This window comes from Rhea americana, unplaced genomic scaffold (assembly GCF_003343005.1).
Source record: "Rhea americana isolate MKP2758 unplaced genomic scaffold, rheAme1 scaffold_34, whole genome shotgun sequence".
NCBI classification, from domain to species: domain Eukaryota; kingdom Metazoa; phylum Chordata; class Aves; order Rheiformes; family Rheidae; genus Rhea; species Rhea americana.
Window position 1 is genome coordinate 1,405,536 of NW_028186468.1, and position 19,746 is coordinate 1,425,281.

Consider the following 19,746-nt stretch of genomic DNA (forward strand, 5'->3'; position numbering starts at 1 on the left):
TCAAATTATTCTTGGCACCACAGTTTCTCTTAAAAAAAGTAGTATAAAATTGTGCTTTCAAGTTTATTACATACATACTCAGATCACCTGGCAGTACAAATTCGATCTGCGTCAGGTATGAGCACASAGGCACATTTCTGCTGACTTGCTACGTCATACAGGGTAGTATGAAGCCTACTCTAYGTCTGCTGAGAAAAAGTGAGCCCTAGCCAATTTCTATAAAGTTTCCCGGMCTATTTGAATTTGTCTGGATGAGCAGCTTGAGGATATACTAGTGCTTCACACTTTGTAYCATATGTCTGGTAAGATCTTTGATCTCCTCACATTCAGGCRGAACTTCCTGTRGTTCATTTTTTGCCTGTTGCCTCTTGTCCTGTCACATGGGACAACTGAAAAGAGTTTGTCCCCATCCCCTTGACACCCTCCCTTCAGGTATTTATAGACATTGATAAGATCCCCCTCAGTGTTCTCCTCCCCAGGCTAAACARGCCCAGCTCTCACAGCCATTCCTCACAGGGCAGACGCATCTGCTGCTCAGCATCTCAAAACCAGTCTTTTCTTCTTGTGAAACCACTGCCTTAGACTATGTCAGGAACAGCCAATGGGTCCAACTTTAACCTATACAAAATCTACAGCTACAGCTGTGTGTTCTGATTTTTTGAGGTTTTTTTTGTTTTTGTTTTTGTAAAGCCCACTATTGGCTTTACTATTGTAAATCCCTGCTAAGAATTTTTCATTACCATATTATTGCAGCCCACCTTATTCAGCAGTAACTAAGATGCATTTAACATTTCAAAGGGAAAAAGTTAATTGGAAAATACCTAGGTTTTCTTTATTTTAGCTCCACAGTGCAGATAGAAATCCAGCAAAGATCTAGTGGAAGCGGTCGTAACTCCCAGCAGATAATGAAACTCATCAAGAATCAGCACTAAAATAATTAATAATTCTGACATTGTATCTTCTATATCCCCAACTTCAAACAGAATAATGTTTGCATTTAAAAATAAATATATCATCCTTTACTTTGTCTTACTTTGGTAAAGGACAAGTGCAAACATAATGCCTAAAATTAGGGATCACACTTAAGAACTTTACCTTACCAACAGATTTCTATCAGATTTCTATCATATTCTGGAGCTGAAACAATGCAACATCAGGAATCCAGTGTAAGACCAATTGGGTATGCATACAAGTTAGTTCCTTTTCTTGAATGAAACCACCGTTTCTTTTCAGCTTTATTTCTGATGTATTAGACTACATAAAGCTGGCATCTGCCAGGAACACATTACCTCTACCTTTTTCTCCTGAACAGTCAGAAGTATGAATGGCAACATACAGACTGGCCATGGACAGATAACAGCCATCCTTTTTTCCTCTAAAGGAGTGTTAAAAACTATGTAGCTCTAATTGTAGGCAAAACAGCTAGATAGTATAAAATCCCCATGTGAATGACCAATRTTAGGGTAACTGAAATGCAAGGAAGCACAAACATAAGCCCAAATTCCAAGCACAATTACGCAAACATCCACTCAAATCAGGGAGCTGCATAGCATTGGTGTGGCCATTGGCAATTATAATTGGGGTGCAACTGTAGTATTTAGGAGAGAACTGACATTTAAGCGCATAAAGAGAGCACTGTCAAAAAAAGAAATTCATAGAATTAGCCAGGTAACCTAAATAGAGGAAGAAAATCTAGATAAGCAGTTTTTTGCAGTGAAAGTATCTAGTTACTGTAAGACAGAAAACCTGAGGTTTTGCCTCCTGAGGCTAGAAGAAATGAGAAATTCAATGGAATTAAACACTTGTGCTTTTTTGGGAAAGGTGCAAAGTAACTGCTCTTGTTTCTTGAATGCTCTCAGAATGCTTCTCTCCTTCCCCTTGCAGGTTCACAGAACTTGCAGGAACTGCTCAAACTCCCCAACTCCTACAGTGAGCCAAGGACTCACAGATGAGACCGAGACAAGTGGCAAATTTGAGCTCTAAGGAAGGAAAGGAAGGTGTCTCCTTCCACAGGTCTTACAAATGCCCTTAAGTCTGCTTGATCTTTAAAACTAGTAACAAGCCTGGGCTGTTTTCTTCAACACTTGTCTATCAAAATTCTCCAGTCTTCATATATATATGAAGTCTTGATATACAAAAGCAAAATAGTAGAAAATTCTAATGAAAAGCAGAATTTTGTTGTTACCTGACACTGGCTCCTTTAAGATCACAGAAGTGTGTGAGTAAAGCTTTCACCACATCATTGCAGACAACTTTAACTACATCAATGTGACTCAGCCTCTGTCGCAGCTGCTTGGCAATCTCCCAGAAGTCTTCAGATAGCAGCTGGTACAGCTGCCCTTCATCTCTGCTGAGTTGCCCATACCAGGACAGGATGTAATCTCTATAGCTGTAGTCAAACACTGAAAGGAGAAACAAAACATTAAACAGCAAAATTGGCAAACGGGCAAAGCATACCAGGAGAGCACAAACTTAACCTCCCACCCCCCTTCTCAACAACCTCATGGGTTGCAGATCTTATTTTGGGGGGGTTAAAATTCTCTCCAAAAAAGTTTGTGACGTTACAGAAATCTGCACCTAAGAGAGGCTACTGGCGGTCACTTTGCAAGCCTGTAAGTGGATTTGCTCAGAGAGTGAGGTTACTAGCTATACACAAACCTTGAACTAATACCTGTCTCTCAGTAAAGTGGATTTGATTATGTGAACTATCATATAATTCGGCTGTGGCAGACTGAAGTCAACCTTTTCTTAACATATGAACTCAGTCTCAACTTCAAAGTCACAGTTAAAGCAAGCGGCAAGATTTTTGGAGCTCAGAAGATAACAATACTGACAGTACATTAGAGGCTCAGAGGAGCTAGAAGTAAGAGAGTAGGTTAGTGAGACAGCAGGAACTTCAAAAATGACATGGCATTCCAAACTATATTTATAAGCAACAACTCAGATAACTATAATTGCAAAATTTTCAGCGTCATTTTCTACTGCTTTGACTTTTCTTTTTGACAGTATTTGTTCATAGCAGATGTCCCTGGAGTTCCAGAAGGGAGCAGGAGGTGTTCAGGAAGCACACATGGGCCATGTTCAGCAGTGCCAACAAGGTGTTTATATATATATATACATATATATATGTATATATATATGTGTGTGCGTGTGTGTGTGTGTGTATACACACACACACACACGCACACACACACACACACACACATATATATATATATATATATATCCAATTTGTAGCTACCAGAGGAATAACTGAACACGAAGGGGGAAATTAAGTTATGTGTATGTGATCTGAGCAGCTTCTTTACCAGACATTCTGATCTCAGACTTCCAACACCTCATTTGTAAACAGAAGCCCGCAGTTTAAAGCAGTCATGGGACTCTTACTTCTTACTTTCTGCTTTGAAGGACAGTTGTTTGTCTGGCTGCTTAGTAAACTATTAAAAGCTCCCTGGCACTATGAAAATGAACAATGTAATAATAGCATAACAACCTAAAATGAATACTTTGCTTGCCTGAAATACTAACTGACTTCATTTGACATTGCTCTGTTTAATAAAATAAAATAAAATAAATTATTAACGTTTCTGGTCAAATACTTTATAAGAATATAAATTGACTTCCTCAAGCTTATAAGGAAACAAACTTAGTCGCTTCACTGAGACAGCATTTGTTAAAAGCCTTTTACTAAGTCAYTTCAGGACTTCTAAAATTAATTATTCATCAAAAAAATCACTAAATAAGTAAATAAAAAGAAGTTTTGAAATTTCAACTCCTCATTCTGATCCAAGAAGGAAAGAAATACTGAACCATTTTGCCAAAAGAAAATTCCAAATTCTGAAACTGATCCAATTTCATCACTTTTCAAAAATGGAAGAAATTGTATTACATTGAAACCTACAACCAACAAAGACTGATAAAAATCTTTATATAAGGTAGGGATTGTATGATAAAAAAGCAGAGGAATAACGCTTCTACACATCCTAAGAGCAACCGGGAACAACATTTTAAAAACAGATATTAAGTAATTAAGTCTCCTATAAGAATATACATTTTTGTAAGCATCCGTTTTCCCCCACAGTTGTCACCATGTTCTTCTGCAATCATCCTTTTCTTATTGTTTCAATAATTCTCCTCTTCTGCACTCCCTGAAATGCTACGGAAAGCCCTTCACAGCAAGGATATTCTCTTTTCAACTATCCTGTAACACACCCACCATTTCGCAAGTGCATTCACAAGACAGTGCATTTTGGTATTTGTGGCCATTATCACTGACAGATGATTACTTTTTCAGATTCTCTTGCAGACGTGCTCTCTACCCTGAAGTGAATGCAAGAGYGCAAAGTAATGATTTAACATGACATGATATGGTTATCACAAGCTATACCTGAAGAATACTTTAAATAAAATTTAAGCAGAAAAAGATAACAGACTAAAACACTGTAAAGTACCTGGAAAAGTACTGCTGCATTTAAGTAAATGTTAAATGCTTAATTATTTGTTACAGCTTCTCTTCCCCTCTCCACCAAAATCCAACCCAAACAAAAAAAAGCCCTATCTTCATCCTCAAATCAAACTAAAATATTACGTTTCTCTATTAAAGTCTTTAAAGAAATAATAAATACTTTTAATATATTAAGCTCTATCATTTCCAGTATATTAATTTTTTTAAATTTCAAGGGATAAAGGCCAGTTATTCACTGTATTGTATTTTAGCTATTATTTTTGTCATACAACACAAACAAATGACTTCTATACTTAAAACTATTTATTAAAGCTTCTCATGTTCATGAAATCTTCATTTAGACCATGGTATCAAAAACTTGGCAAAATGCTGCACAAGCTCCCAGACTCCAGGGACTGGACTGGGAACCAGCTTCAGGTCCTAGCTATGTACAGTGTTTTTAGATTTTATTTCTGTTGTTAAAGTTTGTGCTAGGAAGAATTTCAGCTTTTCACCGTTTGCTCACATTTTACAACATTATTCAAACTCCGTAAAATTGACATGTTTCCTTAATGGACATGTTTCCTTAATATCAGACAAATAAATTTATGTTCAAATTATTTCGCCCACACACTTTCTGCCAAGAGTGCTTCGTTCCAAGTGTATGAATCCCAGCAGCAGAGAGAACATGACTTCAGATTAAGCTCTTTTCCAAAAAATGAGCTGTTTGGGTCCAAATTTTTAGTGCTGTGAAAAAATACAGCTTTTCAAACAGAGCGTGGCAGAAGCTACTGTGAATTTTGTTTCTAAATGTCAATGAGTGAATCTTAAACTGGGAAGTATGATACAGTGGAATTAAGTTCTTTTTGTAAAGGGAAGTCCTGCCCTACACACTGAAAAAGGTTTCTCTAGGGGGTCAACAAAACGTAGATAGGCAAGATCTTATCCATAAATATAATCTACACAAATTCCTCAAGTATTTTCAACAAGGCCTCACTCAACAAGGGCTTTAAGGAAGCTAAGCAGCTATGGAGTAAGGGGCGGCTTCCTGGCATGAAATATTTTAACAGAAAAGAAACAAAGGATACGGTTAAATAGTCATTTTTCATAGCTGAAAATTTTCAATAGTGACATTCTGGTGAGATTTGGCCCATACTATGGCCCATGCTGTTTTATTTACTAATAAATGACCCAAAATAGTAGGTAAATAATAAGGAGACAAAGTTTTCTGATACTACTTAGTTATGGGAGGTAGCAAAGACAAAGACTGAAGACCACAGGATACTCGGTGATTGGACAATAAAATGGAAAATGAACTAAAAGGCCATCTTTCTGCAAGGGAAGTCTACTTACAACGTCATTTTACAACTGTTCTGATTTTGGACACTTAGGTTTCATAAAAAATGCTGCCTGCTAGCAGGGCTGGTTCATAGCTTTCCCTTACCTTGTATCTGCAGCTTACGCAAGCAAGCTGTAAGGATGGACATAAAGAAGTACCCTGAAGCACTGTCCTCTTTACTATTATGTTATCAACACAGGATAGGAAAAAAACAGATAACTAAGCAGTAGACAGAAATAAACAACAATTCCTTTTTGGCAGAGTGACTACAGCTTAGAATGACAATTCCAAATAATTCTGTTATACTGCCCTTGGCAAGAAGTGAAACTATCCAAGACAAGGCAACTGTTACCAGCAGATTAGTACCATGGGAAAACTATCTCAAGCCCATAATAGTTTTAAGTTTATTAAAATAAGACTGATTGCTGAAATCACTAGTTTATAATGGAAACATAAATAATTCCTTCTATTAAAACTAARGATGGCCACCAATACCTAGCCTTCCAGCTGTATTAATAAACCATACAAAAGATGCTAAGGAAAAGAACAAATACCTATAAGCATCTGATGAGAGCCTAAATACACAAACACACAAGCACACACATACATATACATATATAAGATGCAAGACACTTGGTAGCTAACAGCAAAATTTATATAACATAGATGATGATGAATAGCTAAATTAGTCAAAATTAACCAAAAAGACTGTCTTTTTATTGCCAGGAATAGCATTTCTGAAAGCATTTTAGAGGATAACATCCTCTAAAAATGTTATCCCTGTATCTTTAGGGGAACATAAAAGCAAAACAAAATTGGATTAAAAAAATATTGCAAAACCCCATACACTGTGAGAATCTGACAACATCTACTCAAAACCTCATGCAACAGTGCCAGAAGTCTGAACTTTTCCCTAAGATTACAACCTCAGGAAAACTGAAAGTCTACTACATGAACGAGACTTTAAAACATCTTGTTAAATTTCATGTTTGATCTTGATAGTCTATGCAAAAATAATTGGAATTTACAAATGCTTTTTAATTCACATCACTGTAAGACAACAGTATGGCACTAATGAAACAAACACAGAGAGGATATTCATAACATTATTTAACCCTAAACCTGTAAAAGAATGTTTACAGCATTAAGATAGTTACAGATTTTGGAACTGCCAGAGAGCAAGGAGTGTACCCTCTCTATTTTCAGACAGATTGATCATTTTATTCTATTAAAATAAAAGTATGTCTTTTGGGGCCTCATCTAGCATCTCAAATTTAAGTTTGACTCACTTCCCTAACAAAAAAAAAAAAAAAAAAAAAAAAACAACTTGCTTAAATCTATGTGTGATAGAGTGAAAGGTGCAGTTTCATCCTGTTAAACTACGTTACAGAAGACAAGCTGGCTGCATTAGTCACTTAATTAGGCCTGGGAGAAATACAATCAATCAGACAAGTTTATTGTCCAAAATACACAGTGTAAAAGTAGTATCTGTTCTGAAAAGAAATAGCAGAAAGGCAAGTAAGTCATCACGATAGTAGGTCCTCAAAAAAAAATCATTTAAGTATATTGGTAACTTCCTTTTAGCTTTAGTGAATAAGGATAGACTTAAAAGTCTAAATGAATAATCTTATGAATAAATGCCTCAGATGAAGAGCTGTCATGTTTTTACAAACCACAGGTTTCTCTTACATGTAAGCATCAGAAGGGAAGTTTAACACAGTAACTCTTCCCCCCAATATTCTACAATAACTATTATCTCTCTCCAACTACTCCACTACCTCTGAATTTTTGCTGGTTACATAAAGGTTTCTTTTCAAATTCCAATGCAGGTATCCAAAATGCAAAAGTGTGCACGCAGAAATACAGCATATAACTTGACTATGCTTCCTTGGGATGCGCATGCACAATGTTCATACGCTCTCTTCTTTTAACATACCAGCCAAATAAACTTTTTCTTTTTTAAAAAATCTTCTTTAAGTTCCACATTTCCAACCTGCCATAATGTTTGGAGTAACAACAAAAAACTGCTTCAAAGTCTGACRCTATCCAAAGTTCTACAACAGTTTTGCAATATCAGTGAATCAGCTGGAAAATGTATAGAGAGAATGTTCTTTTTTATTATAAGCAAAATATTTTAAATCTTTATGTGTGGTTTTAATGTCCAAATTGTGTAAGAACACTAGTTCATGTTCTATAATCTAAAGCACTAGTGACTGCATTTGTGTTCAACAATGCTTCCTAAATTATAGCAGCCAGAAGTACAAGTGTGTGATTTCAGATTCAGTTTCCATGGAAAGAAAAATAGGAAACACTAAAGGGAAGATTATTTGCAACAGTCTACTAGATTTAACAGTTCATAGAAATCAATCACGAGTCCTTGAAATGTTATCCTTGTGTTTGATTTACAAGCATTAAGGACTATTTTCACATACTATTTTCACATGTTTCTGTAAAAGAAATAGCAGTTAAAATGACAAGATGTCAGTTAAACAGCAAAAACAACACCAGTTACTTACTACAGTGGATCTCTTGGGAAGACCAAGACCTTCCACCTTTATTTTAAAACAAGGAAAAAGAAACCAGGGTCATATTCTAATATCCTGACATATTGTGGAGTCATGATGTGCTAAGAGACCAAAAGACACTGAGCATCTAATGCTTCCTTGTCCCATTTAAGACCCACCTTCTTTCAGCGCTTTATCCATGTTGTGAGAAATGACCACTCTCCTGGACTGAACTGACTCATGGGAGTTTCCAGACCAATTAATCTGAAATGAGAGAACATTCATAGTAAGAAGAAGGAATAAACCAAAAATAACAGAAGAAAAGAGACTGGAACTCAAGGTGGTAATACTGTATCTTTTGGAGGTTTTTTTAATCCAGATACTGGCACTCCAAATGACTAAAACAAAACAAGTGACAACTGTCTTAATGTAGAGCACACATTAAGCACACAATAATACTCATTGTTGGGTACTATACAGCTTGACAAATTATCTTAAGGCTGTTTTGTTTCTAAAAGAGAGCTGTATCCATCTGCAATTCAATGCATTCAGTGTAGCACACGTGCATGTATAAAACAACTGCAAATCTATTCAGTACTTTCACAGCTTCCCAAGACCTCAGAGAGGCAGGTCAATGGCAAATCTTCCCAGCGCTATAGACTTCACTTGCCCTTATAAACTGCCTAAAAATGAAAGCAAGGGCCTCAGCCTTCTAACAGTAATTTTGAAGGAAGAAGTCCAAAACAGCATGAATCAAAAGCACTTCTGGCTACTGCATCTCATACTGCTGTATTAGACAGACATTTGTCTATTTTGAAATATTAGCTCTTACAGTGTCCAAACGGGTGGGTGGATAGAAAAACATTTTTCAAGGCATAGACAAAAATCTGTGATTCATGCTGTCCCGATATATAAAGGAGTATAATTAAATCAGAAATAGAAACTGTCTGCCGCTGCCATTCAGCCTACTTCACTCCAAGCGGTGGCAACTCAGACTCATACAAATGCAAGTAATTCAAATTACTGGTGGCAGACAATTTGTGGAGGGATGCAAAAGACAGTTCCCAAGCTATACCTATTCACCTTGTACATACAGAAAAGAGCTCAGCTCCACTGAGAAAATGTTCCCCAATTACTACAGTGTTCATTAAATAGACAATAAGAAAGCAGTATCAGCTTTAAGAAAGACTTAAGTAGACAGAGTCTCTAGTGTTTTTAAAGGTAGCATGCCACTGTTTCAGCAAATTTGCAGGCTGAAATTTGCATGTTAATTCAGGGTATTTTGGTGCAAGATATTTCCTTTCTACTGCAAACACATGTACACAGAGTCTAGTATAAAACACATGGAATGAGACATAGATGAAGCAGTTTAAGTGCAACCACAACAGCAAAACAGAGCTGTTCTGAGACACTCGCACACCTAATACACGCCATATCCACGGATGTTTTCCAGGGCTTGAGTGCCCTCCTCCCTCCCAGCTCCTTCCATCCCTAGAGAATTTGTTCCAGCATTTGGGCGAGCTCAGCAACAACCTCCACGCTTCCTCAGACACCACTGTGCTCCTCTAGACCTTTTTTTATTGACAACAGCATCAATGGCAAGAACAGCAAAACATCAGCATCTTCACCTCTATTTCCCTCCTTAATTACAGCTTAATTACGGGTAGTAAGAATATTTTTAAATAAATAGAGTACTATCAAATTAACAAACCCCTACAGATTTCCATAGTCCCCTTTCATGTGAATATGATGTTAGTAAAAACGTAAGTCATAATTATGTGAACAGTTCCAGAAGTCTTTAAACAGCATATGTCAGAAAGTATTTTTGATGTTTGGAAGGATATCTAACAAAAATGGGTGTAAAATTCCAACACGTCACTTCTAACTTATTTTGTTGTGCTCCCTTCACACAAAGCCATTTTAATACTAGTCGCACAATTACTTGAGGATTTTTCTGCTTTATTTGCAGCAGGAAATAAGATGATTTGTAACCACTCCARTTTAAAAGAGAAGAGAGATGCTCATGGAGACATTAAACATCCCCAATACATTTGGGGCCTCGGGGGGGGGAGAAATTCTGAAAATGCGTGTAAGCAAAGTAATTTAGGTCTTTTCCTAAAGAAAGGCCTCCCGACTCGCACTATATCCTTGACATACTCAGTTTTTATCTAATATTTGCACTAGCTTGAGGGCTGTACCAGATTAAATGTTCTGCTAAATTGAGTCGTAACCACATCRAGTTGGGAACAACAATCCCCTATCTTAGCAGCATTGCTCACTTTATAATGCTTATATTTTGCAGTGAGTGTTTTTTCCAATCTAAAGTGTTCTCACAAAGTACTAGCCAAATTTCTCCTTTCCAAACTAGTTTAAACACAAGTAGAGATAAGAAAATTTGAGATGCTGAACTCCTACTTTTGCCTCCTTATCTGCCTCTCATTTCTTTACAGTAGAAGAACGAACACAAGACAAATGCTTTCAGAGTGGGTATGTGATTGCAACCAGCTTTCTCCACTTCACAACAGCATAATCCAAGATGCACAATTTTGCAAAGCAGGCTTCTTGTACAATTTGATTCTTTTATATTTCAACCTTGAACACTCTCATGCTAACAAAACAAAGCAGAAAGAGGACTGCCTCAGTGATTAAGCAGCAGCATTCCACTGAGATACAAAGTCCCATTTCAGTTTGTAAAAAATATATTTCATTGACAAGTGTTTTGTATGGCTGGTAGCTTTGACTGCTAAATGGCATCAATTTTCCATTTAAAAAAAAAAATCAATTAGTGGCACTGATGATCATCACGAGAAAATCCTAGTAAGACACATCATCAAAAAGAATTTAAAAACAGTAAGAAGTGAATGCCACCATTAATGATGCTGATTGCAAATGTAATTAAAGGACAAAAGAAGGTGTACTGTGCACTGGATTTTCTGAGAAAATCTCCATGTCAATACAGGTATTGTGTAAAGTATCACAGACAGTCTGAGAGAAATGCACAGACCACAAAAAAAGAAAAATCCACTATCTTAAGCTTTGTTTAAAAACAAAWTTTCAAGGACAAGTTGAGAATCTAATGTATAAATAAATGGGATTACTTAAAGGCATTAGAAAGAGATGCCGGCTGGGTWTGTTCAGCCTTAAGAAATGGTTAAGGGGAGACCTTACTGCTGTATATTTAAACTGCTAYGTTCAGGTAGCATTTAAACYATCTAATGAGAAGGTACAGAGAAGACAAAGCCAGACTCTTTCCGGAGGTGCACTGTGATGGGACTAGAGGAAAGAGACAGAGCAGGAAATTCCAGCCAGATATAAGGCAATTTAGATATTTAAATGTCAAATACTAGAGCAGGGGCCCAGCGTGGCTGTGGAGTCTCCATCCTCGGAGACATTCAAACCTGCTCTACTTAGATCCCTTTGGAGCTGGAGGTGGAACTAGATGATCTCCAGAGCTCCYTTCCAACCTGAATTACGCTATGACTCTYGATAACCTTGCAGAAAATTTAATTTAATTYAGAGACTGATCTAATGAACCACATCTTGAATTGCTTCCCCAGAACAGCTGATCAAACACAGGTTCCTCCAAACCTCTTTCTTTCTTACAACCTTATGAACTTCCATTTAGCAAAATCTCTTAGGTCTTACTAGCATAGACTTGCTTTATTTTATTTTTTTAATCATTTTAGTGGCACTACTGATGCTGAATTATCTAACCGGACACACCTGAGTTGGATGGCATATGCCAAAAATCACCTCAGTAACAACAGTAATAATCCAATAATGTATGTTTACTAGCACCTGTGGTAACCCGTGGAAWTTGAATTTTTCAGAAAATTCGCATTCCAAGCTCAGCTTTAACAGCTGAGAATAAGAATCCAGCATATTTCACTGCAAGATTTTCTTCCCTTCCCTACCTCAAATCATACGGGAGGAAGAGCAGGTATGCAGCTGTCATACCATACCAAAAAGGGAGTTCAGCCAGAAAGCTTAAACTCTGATGCTTTCAGGCTTTTCTTCATGTCACTTAACTAAGCAAAAAACATGCTACATTTCATGAAACAGCTGCTCAAACTCTGACTGAGGCAAATCTATCCCTAATTTGATTTAGGTTAGTTCAAAGCTCTAGCCTAGATGCTCTCTCAAACTGATTAAAACCCAGTATGATTCCTTGATTCACTTACAACACGCACCAACTACACAAACTAGCTCTGGCTTGTACTGTCACAGCCCAAAACTGAGCGCCCTTCTGTAGAGTTTACTGTCAATGCAGAACGATTTAAGTTGGACTAAAATTAAGCCCTGACCAAGCAGCTAAAAGGAGGGGGGGTACATTTGGCAAGAACGGGGAAAGAATGAGACTCCTACCAAACAGCCTGTTTCCTGGCACAGTCTGCTGTCCCTTGAATTTGTGTTTGCAACCTGGGAAAAGGATGTGTGTATTTCCTGCAGACTTCTGAATAACGCTACTCATTGTTTGATGCTTTTGAGAATGATTTAAGATATAGACTACAATAGCCTAAAAGGCCTGAAATAAAATCTAGGCTGGCACTGAAATAGCATCTTAGTCTAGATTTAATCTCTTACAGATGCAAAAAATTACTACCTTAATGGCATTTACTGGTGTACAACAATTTAAGTAATTCAAAGAATTCAAGTGTAAGTGTAAGATGATAGAGAATTAAGGAGGTATTTCAAAAACTTAACCGAATAAATGGTACAGCAAGGAGCACACAGGAACACCTTGCAATATCAGCATCTCAACCTGCAACCCTCAGCACTCTAATGCAATTCTCAAAACACAGCAGCAGAAGCAGACACAGGGCAGGCAACCCACACCCACATTTACTCTGTCCTGGAATTAAAGCCAGAAGCAGAGAAAAATTAACAATTATTCCTATTACATTAATTCAATTGCAACAAAACTAAGACAGAGCTCAGAACAGAGCACACAATATAAAATGTACRCTGCACATGAGACAGTCTTAATCAGGGATCTCAAAGGCAAGGGTTACATCTCTTCCAGCATACAAAACTATCCAGTGACTCATAGCTGCTTGCTCCATTCACGACTTCCACTACTTTCTTCTTTTCTTTCTACAGCATGCRTTTAACATCAGACTGGACTTTGATAATAGTTACTACTTCAAATAATGTTTTATTGAATTCTAYGTAAATCCAACTTTAACTGAGCCGGATAGAGGCTTTTTTTCATAATAATCAAGATTATCTCACTCATGATGCAAAAATAAATGTTCCATTCACAGAAGAGCTAGTCTTCTTTATTAATACCTTTATTTCTATTTTAGGTTACAAAGCAAATTTATACGAATCATATTAAGGATTAATCCACATATATTAGGGAATACCGTAATTATCAATTTAAAACCAACTTGTTTTAAGCCTGTAACTACCATTCTGTTAAGCATCATCTTGACAACAGTGTTGTTATATCACCATACCTTATTTCCACCAACAGAGCAGTTTCTATAACATGTAAAATGGATTTATTATATGGTGATCTTCTACCTTAAACGCATTGTGTTCAAAACTGAAAAAARTCATGGCAATATAAAACTTCCTAACTAGGACACAACTTCTTTAACACATAGTTCCATATTTTTGAATTTGAAAAGCTGGTCCCCAGCTCTGGGGCCAAGAGAGCCCTGAACCATGAAACCAGAGAACTGCTGGGGAGCCAGAAAAACCTGCACCAGTGACTGCTTCAGCTGCAAATTCTCAGCTCAACAGAGAGAAACTCCTGCAGGCCCATCCCAAACCCCTTTCTCCCACACAATTTTTCACCCTACCAGGGTCCCGTGTTCTACCTGCTTTTAACAAAGCATCGCAAAACATGCGGAATGAATCGGCATTGACTTAATCAGYATTAACTCGTCCTCCTTCGCGGTGCACGCTGAACTGGGGAAAAAGAAAGCACCCGTGACACAGAACGACTGCCCGTGTGAGCCTCCCATGTGCACAACGCAGACTTACTCCCCTCGTGCCKGACAGGCTCTGGTGGCAGCCTGAGAAAGTAAGCAGTATTTTACATACATGCCTTTTCCTCCAGCAAATTTTACTGCTCTCCTTTGCAGAGCACAAGGCACTTAAACCTGGTAATTATAAGGAGCTTGATAAGAGTTTATTTTCTGCATGTTTCTGATACGTGTGCCTTTTAGGGTATTTTCAACCACAGAGCATATCTTGAATGCAAAATCCTTACACTCTGACCTTATTACAGAGGTTTCAGTTCCAGCTTTGGGCCAGCCCTGCCTGGGACCAGGCCAGCRAGATGCCAGTCGGCCCAGCGCCCATCCGGCTGGCGCTTCCGGCACYGCTCCGCTACTGGGAAACGTGAACTGGCCCTCTCCTGATGTTTTTTGCCAGTCACAAAATCCCTCTCAAGTCAGTGGCACTCCCTGCAAAGGTAAAGGCAGAATTGCTGCTGATTCGCAGCAAAAGATGAAATGCTAGTCTAATGCAACATTAAGAAAATTAAATGTGAAGTATGCTACAATGCAGAGCTAAAGATGACATAGAGGTTATGACAAAAAAAAACAGAAAAGGTAACGTGACAAGACAAGAAACCATTAAATATATACGATGGATAAAATGCTATGTGGAAAACTAAGTTTACTCAGTGCTAAGGAGTTATGGGACAACCAACTACGACACAGAGTCTGAAAAACATTTCGTTTCTTGAAATCAGCCTTCTCTAAGGATTAAGTTATCRCTCCAAAGTTACACCTGCAGGTAATCAACATGCACAATCCCAACAAAATAACAATTCTGGAAAAGCTTATTAATCTCTAAAGATAAAAGATACCCAGCAGAGCTCTAAAAATGAATAAGTAATGTAGCAGAGATGTTCAAACTACAGGCCCCAAAAATGCAACTATGCACTCAACTGTAAATGAACATTTGAGTCTCATGCAGTATATACTTAAAATTCTAAAGTACTCCTGAAATTGGTGGGCAATGCTATGTCACCTTTTTATTACTTTAATTTCAGGAGCTACCTAGTAGCAAGCATATCTACATCATCCAAAGCAGACTGTTAATCTGTCAGTGTAACAGATACTTTGCTCAGAACACAAGTGTCAGACTTTTCAGTTCTATTAAAAACAAATCAAACTTACCCATGTAATCTCCTTCCAAACAGGAATGACTTTCAAATTAAAAAATGACAGTGACTCAGAATATYTGGGCAGCCCAAGAGCCCTACAGTCTATAAGCAACAGAAGAGCACCTAGCAGAGACTCTAGTGACTGACAGAAATAACAGCAAAAACCCTGCAGTATCAGAGGTTTCAAAATACTCCTTCATAGAGCAGAGAAATAGGTAAGACTGTAGAAAACACTTGTTTTTAGGTTGGAAAAAAAAGCCATAAATACCTTTGAAGACTTGCGGCGGTATCAAGATCAGGACTAAAAGAAATCAGGAAGTTATTCCTTTCCCTCCTGGTTGCTCTAAACTGTTCACTACCTGMTCTGCATTATGTTTGAAATTGAGGCCCATAAATGACAAACCTTCTTCCTCCTACAGCTTCTGAGGTGCCTGCTAGCTTACCTTCACACGCTTCTTCGGGCCACCAGTGAAGGAAAACAAAACTGCACGTCCTTCTTCCTCTCTGCCTCCCTTTTCTTCCTTGAAAAGGGCAGAAAGCTCAGCTCGGAYGCCATAGTAGATACCTCATGCAGGTAACTTGCCGCCCCACCTGAATCACCCTGACCATTTCCAGCAACCTCACTACTCATCCCTCTACRATTTAAATAAAAAGAAAACAGTATCATTTTCTAGGATCCAGAGGTTTCAGTGATTACTTGATCCAATAAGAAAAGATTTATCCACGTCATCCTATTAATGCCAGATTTGCAAAAATCCTGTGTTCACTGATGGAACAAACCACTTAAACACATAAGGCACATAAATCTCACTCAGGGACCAAAAGTAAGAGCAAAATATTTCTGAGAATGGAAAGCTGCTAAGCAGAAGTGAACAAGAGTGACCAAGTACRTGAGGAGTTAATTTTTAAGAAAACACTGAGCGCTATTGGGAACCTCTAGCCACAGTAAACTAAAAACAGGACATCAGATTCGGTGTACCCTTTTCTGCTAGGAAAGTACGTTTATTACCTTTCTGCTAGTTCTGCAAGACARACCAGGTAGACCAGTCTCTATACAGAGCATCATTCATTTAATTTACAGCAACTAAACTTATAATACAGTAACTAAATCCAGTAAACTAGGCCTTGGCGTTAGCACTCCTTAAATGAAAACGATAACCCAACCCTCTCATGTAGAGYCATGCTTTCAATCACAGTCAAAACATCATGCTGAAAATAAGAAGATCTCTACTTTGTTCTGCTGGGCTTTTTGGCACAGGAACAACTCACACTGAAAAGGCAGAAAAATGAGTTTTTCTTCCCTTTCCCAGCAACCTATTTGAAGACACCTTTTTCACTGGAGTCAAACCCATCTCCCGCATAACTATACAAGTTAAGAATAATGTAGGGAACAAGTCTGAATTTTAAAAAGGTGACACATTCTAATAAGTCTCTTCCCCAACTATCTTTCATGTTACCAAGTTTGCTTGTACTTGACAAATGAATATCCCTTTGAGACTCGGACATTTTTGTTACTGTAAAGCACAACCGGGCCACCATGCCTTCTTGCTGTCTTGCATCTTGCCATGCCTTCCCCAAGATCATCTTGTCTAAACCAGTTCCTGAGAAGTGCTGAAAAATATCTATTGTAATGTAAAATACAATTTCAAAGTACTATTCAATTCCCCCTATTTGAAACACAAACTATTGACCAATATTGTTAATTCCTGTATGTATTTAAATTAGTAAGTAAAACAATATTATGAGTTGTCTGTATATCTCTCTTCCCTTCTCTTGCCTGGAGTTCGATAAAAATGTAAGAGTATTGTGAAAAAAAGAACAAAACTATGTTTAATCTAGAGCACTGTCTTGATGTAGCTAATAATCAAGAGATCTCTCATATAGAAACACTGAGTTGAAAAYATACCTTGTTGGGGGATATAAATCACATATTTTTCTTTGCAATTCTCAGTAGATTTCTAATGCTTTTGTTGAGCAACCCAACTTTAACAAAAAATCTTCATCTTTTAAGTCCCAAAGGGGTTACACAGACAATACTTGGGATAGAGCAAAGCTTCCTGTTTGGAAAAATGGCTTCTCCAGAGGCAAGTCCAAACAAAATGTAAGAAGGCAAACATTTTGCTCTTCTGCAACCTGAACTTGCAGTACAGTACTTCCTCACAAGAGTTACTTCATTTGCATGAATAGACTCAGGAGAAACAGCAGCACTAAACTCGCACTGTGTTTGCAGAATTGAGAACTTACAAAAAACTCCATTTTTGCAGCACAGCATAAAGAATTTGATTCAAGTCCCTTTGAAGTTAACTGCACTCCCACTCACTTTCCAAGAGCAGAGCCTGACTCCCATTAGAGTAAATATTTATTACTGAATATTTAATGCTTCCTCATTTGTTAACCCCAACATGAAAAAATCACTCAAAGAACGAAAAATGAATATATCTGCCTTGAGCTCCTGTTAAATACAGCACATGTAAGTAAGATTCTTGTTTCACTGAAGGCTTTCTCCATCTATCTGTAATACTCCTGCTCAAAAAAATAAATACGTTAGGCAAATAGATTGTTCTTTTTATTCTCGAGGAAGGAAGGACGTGATGGGGAAACACTAGCTTCACAGTCACCTACTAGCGGCTCCCAGAAGATAAAAGACAACAGCACCATAAGGTTTTGAAAAACAGGAGAGTAACAACCAAATGATAATGAAGGGGCATAAATATCATAGTACATGAAACAAAAAGATGAACCTAAGAATCTTTCAAAGGTAAATGTAAAGAAGAAACTTCACAACAAAAATCCTAGTGCACGGCCTACATTTCTGTATGCTGCCTATACAGACACTGTTTTTTTGCCACTGTTGCTGAAGCACCAATCAAGAAATCTGCTAAACAAATGTAAAATCACGTTCAGAAGAAATATACTGAGGGGCTTTGAGGCTCTGAAGCCATTTTGCACCCAATAKAAAGCAACAAAACCTTAAATCGAAGGCATGAGAAACCCAAGTAAGATGCCTGGGACTACAGCTTCTAAAGCAGAACAGCTAAAATAACACGCTCCTTTTTTGAGAGTCCTTTTCTTTCATACAGCCAGGGTAAATTTTGAGAACAGTGGTGAAAAGAAAGAAAACTTGAACCGAATCCAAGAGGGGGAAAAGAAACAATCCTGGCAAAAGGGGTTACAAATGTGAATAGGCACTGCTTTTTCGGCAGCAACTGTTAAATACTTGATCTCAATTAGTTTTGGAAACGTACCACAGAACTAAAATAAACTCCAGCACCGCACATGAGACCACGCAAAGCAAGAGCAGCTGCAGGACAGCTACATCTACGAACCCAAAAGATGGGAACTAAAGGAGAGCGCCACAAAGGGAAAGAAGCAGCACCACACCACAGAGGGAAGGTGAATATGGCACAGTGATCAAAGCAACTGCGTGCGTCTCCGGAGGGGTCTCCTTGCACTCCTCTTCACCAGGCTGATGCAYCACCGCTTTTTGCAAAGGGAGCAGGGTGGGAGCAGAGGGGAAAAGCAAACAATCTTTTTTTTCTCCAATTGTGGACTTTCCAAATTAAACCACTTTTTACTGTTTGTGTATTTTATAAAACTGAAGGCTTGCTTTGTCCCATTGCAGCAGCGGGGAGATTTCAACAATTCAGTTTATAGAWCGATTTTTGTACTCCACACACAATGTGTTCTCCTAGAAGTAAACTAATATGCACCCAGAAGTTCAAATGAGCACGCCAGCACACAGATGTCACTGGAGCTACTGCACTGTCACACACAAGGATTTAACTTCCCAGATCTGAAGACAACAGCAATTTATTTACAATGCACTTTTCAATTCTTTTTTTTTTTTTCTTACTGGTATATGATAGTAAAATGGTGAAATACAAAGATATATCTTTMCTAATCAGGACTGCTTATACAATTAATATACACTTGTCCCCTCACATTCCTACTACAGGAAAAAGGGATGAAAAGCCCTTAGTTGTACCAGTCATTGAAATAAAAAAAAGACACTACACACAGGTCAGGTACTTGCTGTCTATGATTTGTTGATTTAACGTGTTACATGTCATTTCCCTCTTTTCCTTTCACACATACTGCTCTCTACTCCCTCGAGGAAGACGACGACGSTGGGCCTTCCAGGAGAAGAAGATTCAAAAGGGAAGAAGAAGTCTATCCAGGAGGCAGGGCCGGGGTAGCGTGTACCCGCGGCCGTTCCCGGAGCCCGAACCTRCCGCAAGCGGGTGCCACCAGCCCCCGGCCGAGCGACCCCTTCGGCCGGCAGCCCGCCGCCGACACGAGCTCGCTCCTTCCCGCCTCCGAGGGGAGGCAAACCCCG

The 19,746-nt window shown here is 38.1% G+C and overlaps 1 protein-coding gene across 1 annotated transcript in view; it reads right to left on the bottom strand.

The window, feature by feature from the left end:
* Positions 1-8,549, bottom strand: part of SNX25 (sorting nexin 25) — a 72,759-nt gene extending 64,210 nt beyond the window's left edge. Inside the window, exons 1-2 of the mRNA XM_085311309.1 lie at positions 8,467-8,549; positions 2,186-2,402 (exon numbers count right to left, since the gene is read on the bottom strand). Of these exons, the coding sequence (XP_085167435.1) occupies positions 2,186-2,402; positions 8,467-8,488 (239 nt within the window). The 5' untranslated portion in view covers positions 8,489-8,549. The remainder of the gene's footprint in view (positions 1-2,185; positions 2,403-8,466) is intronic.
* Between the last annotated feature and the right edge of the window lie 11,197 nt (positions 8,550-19,746).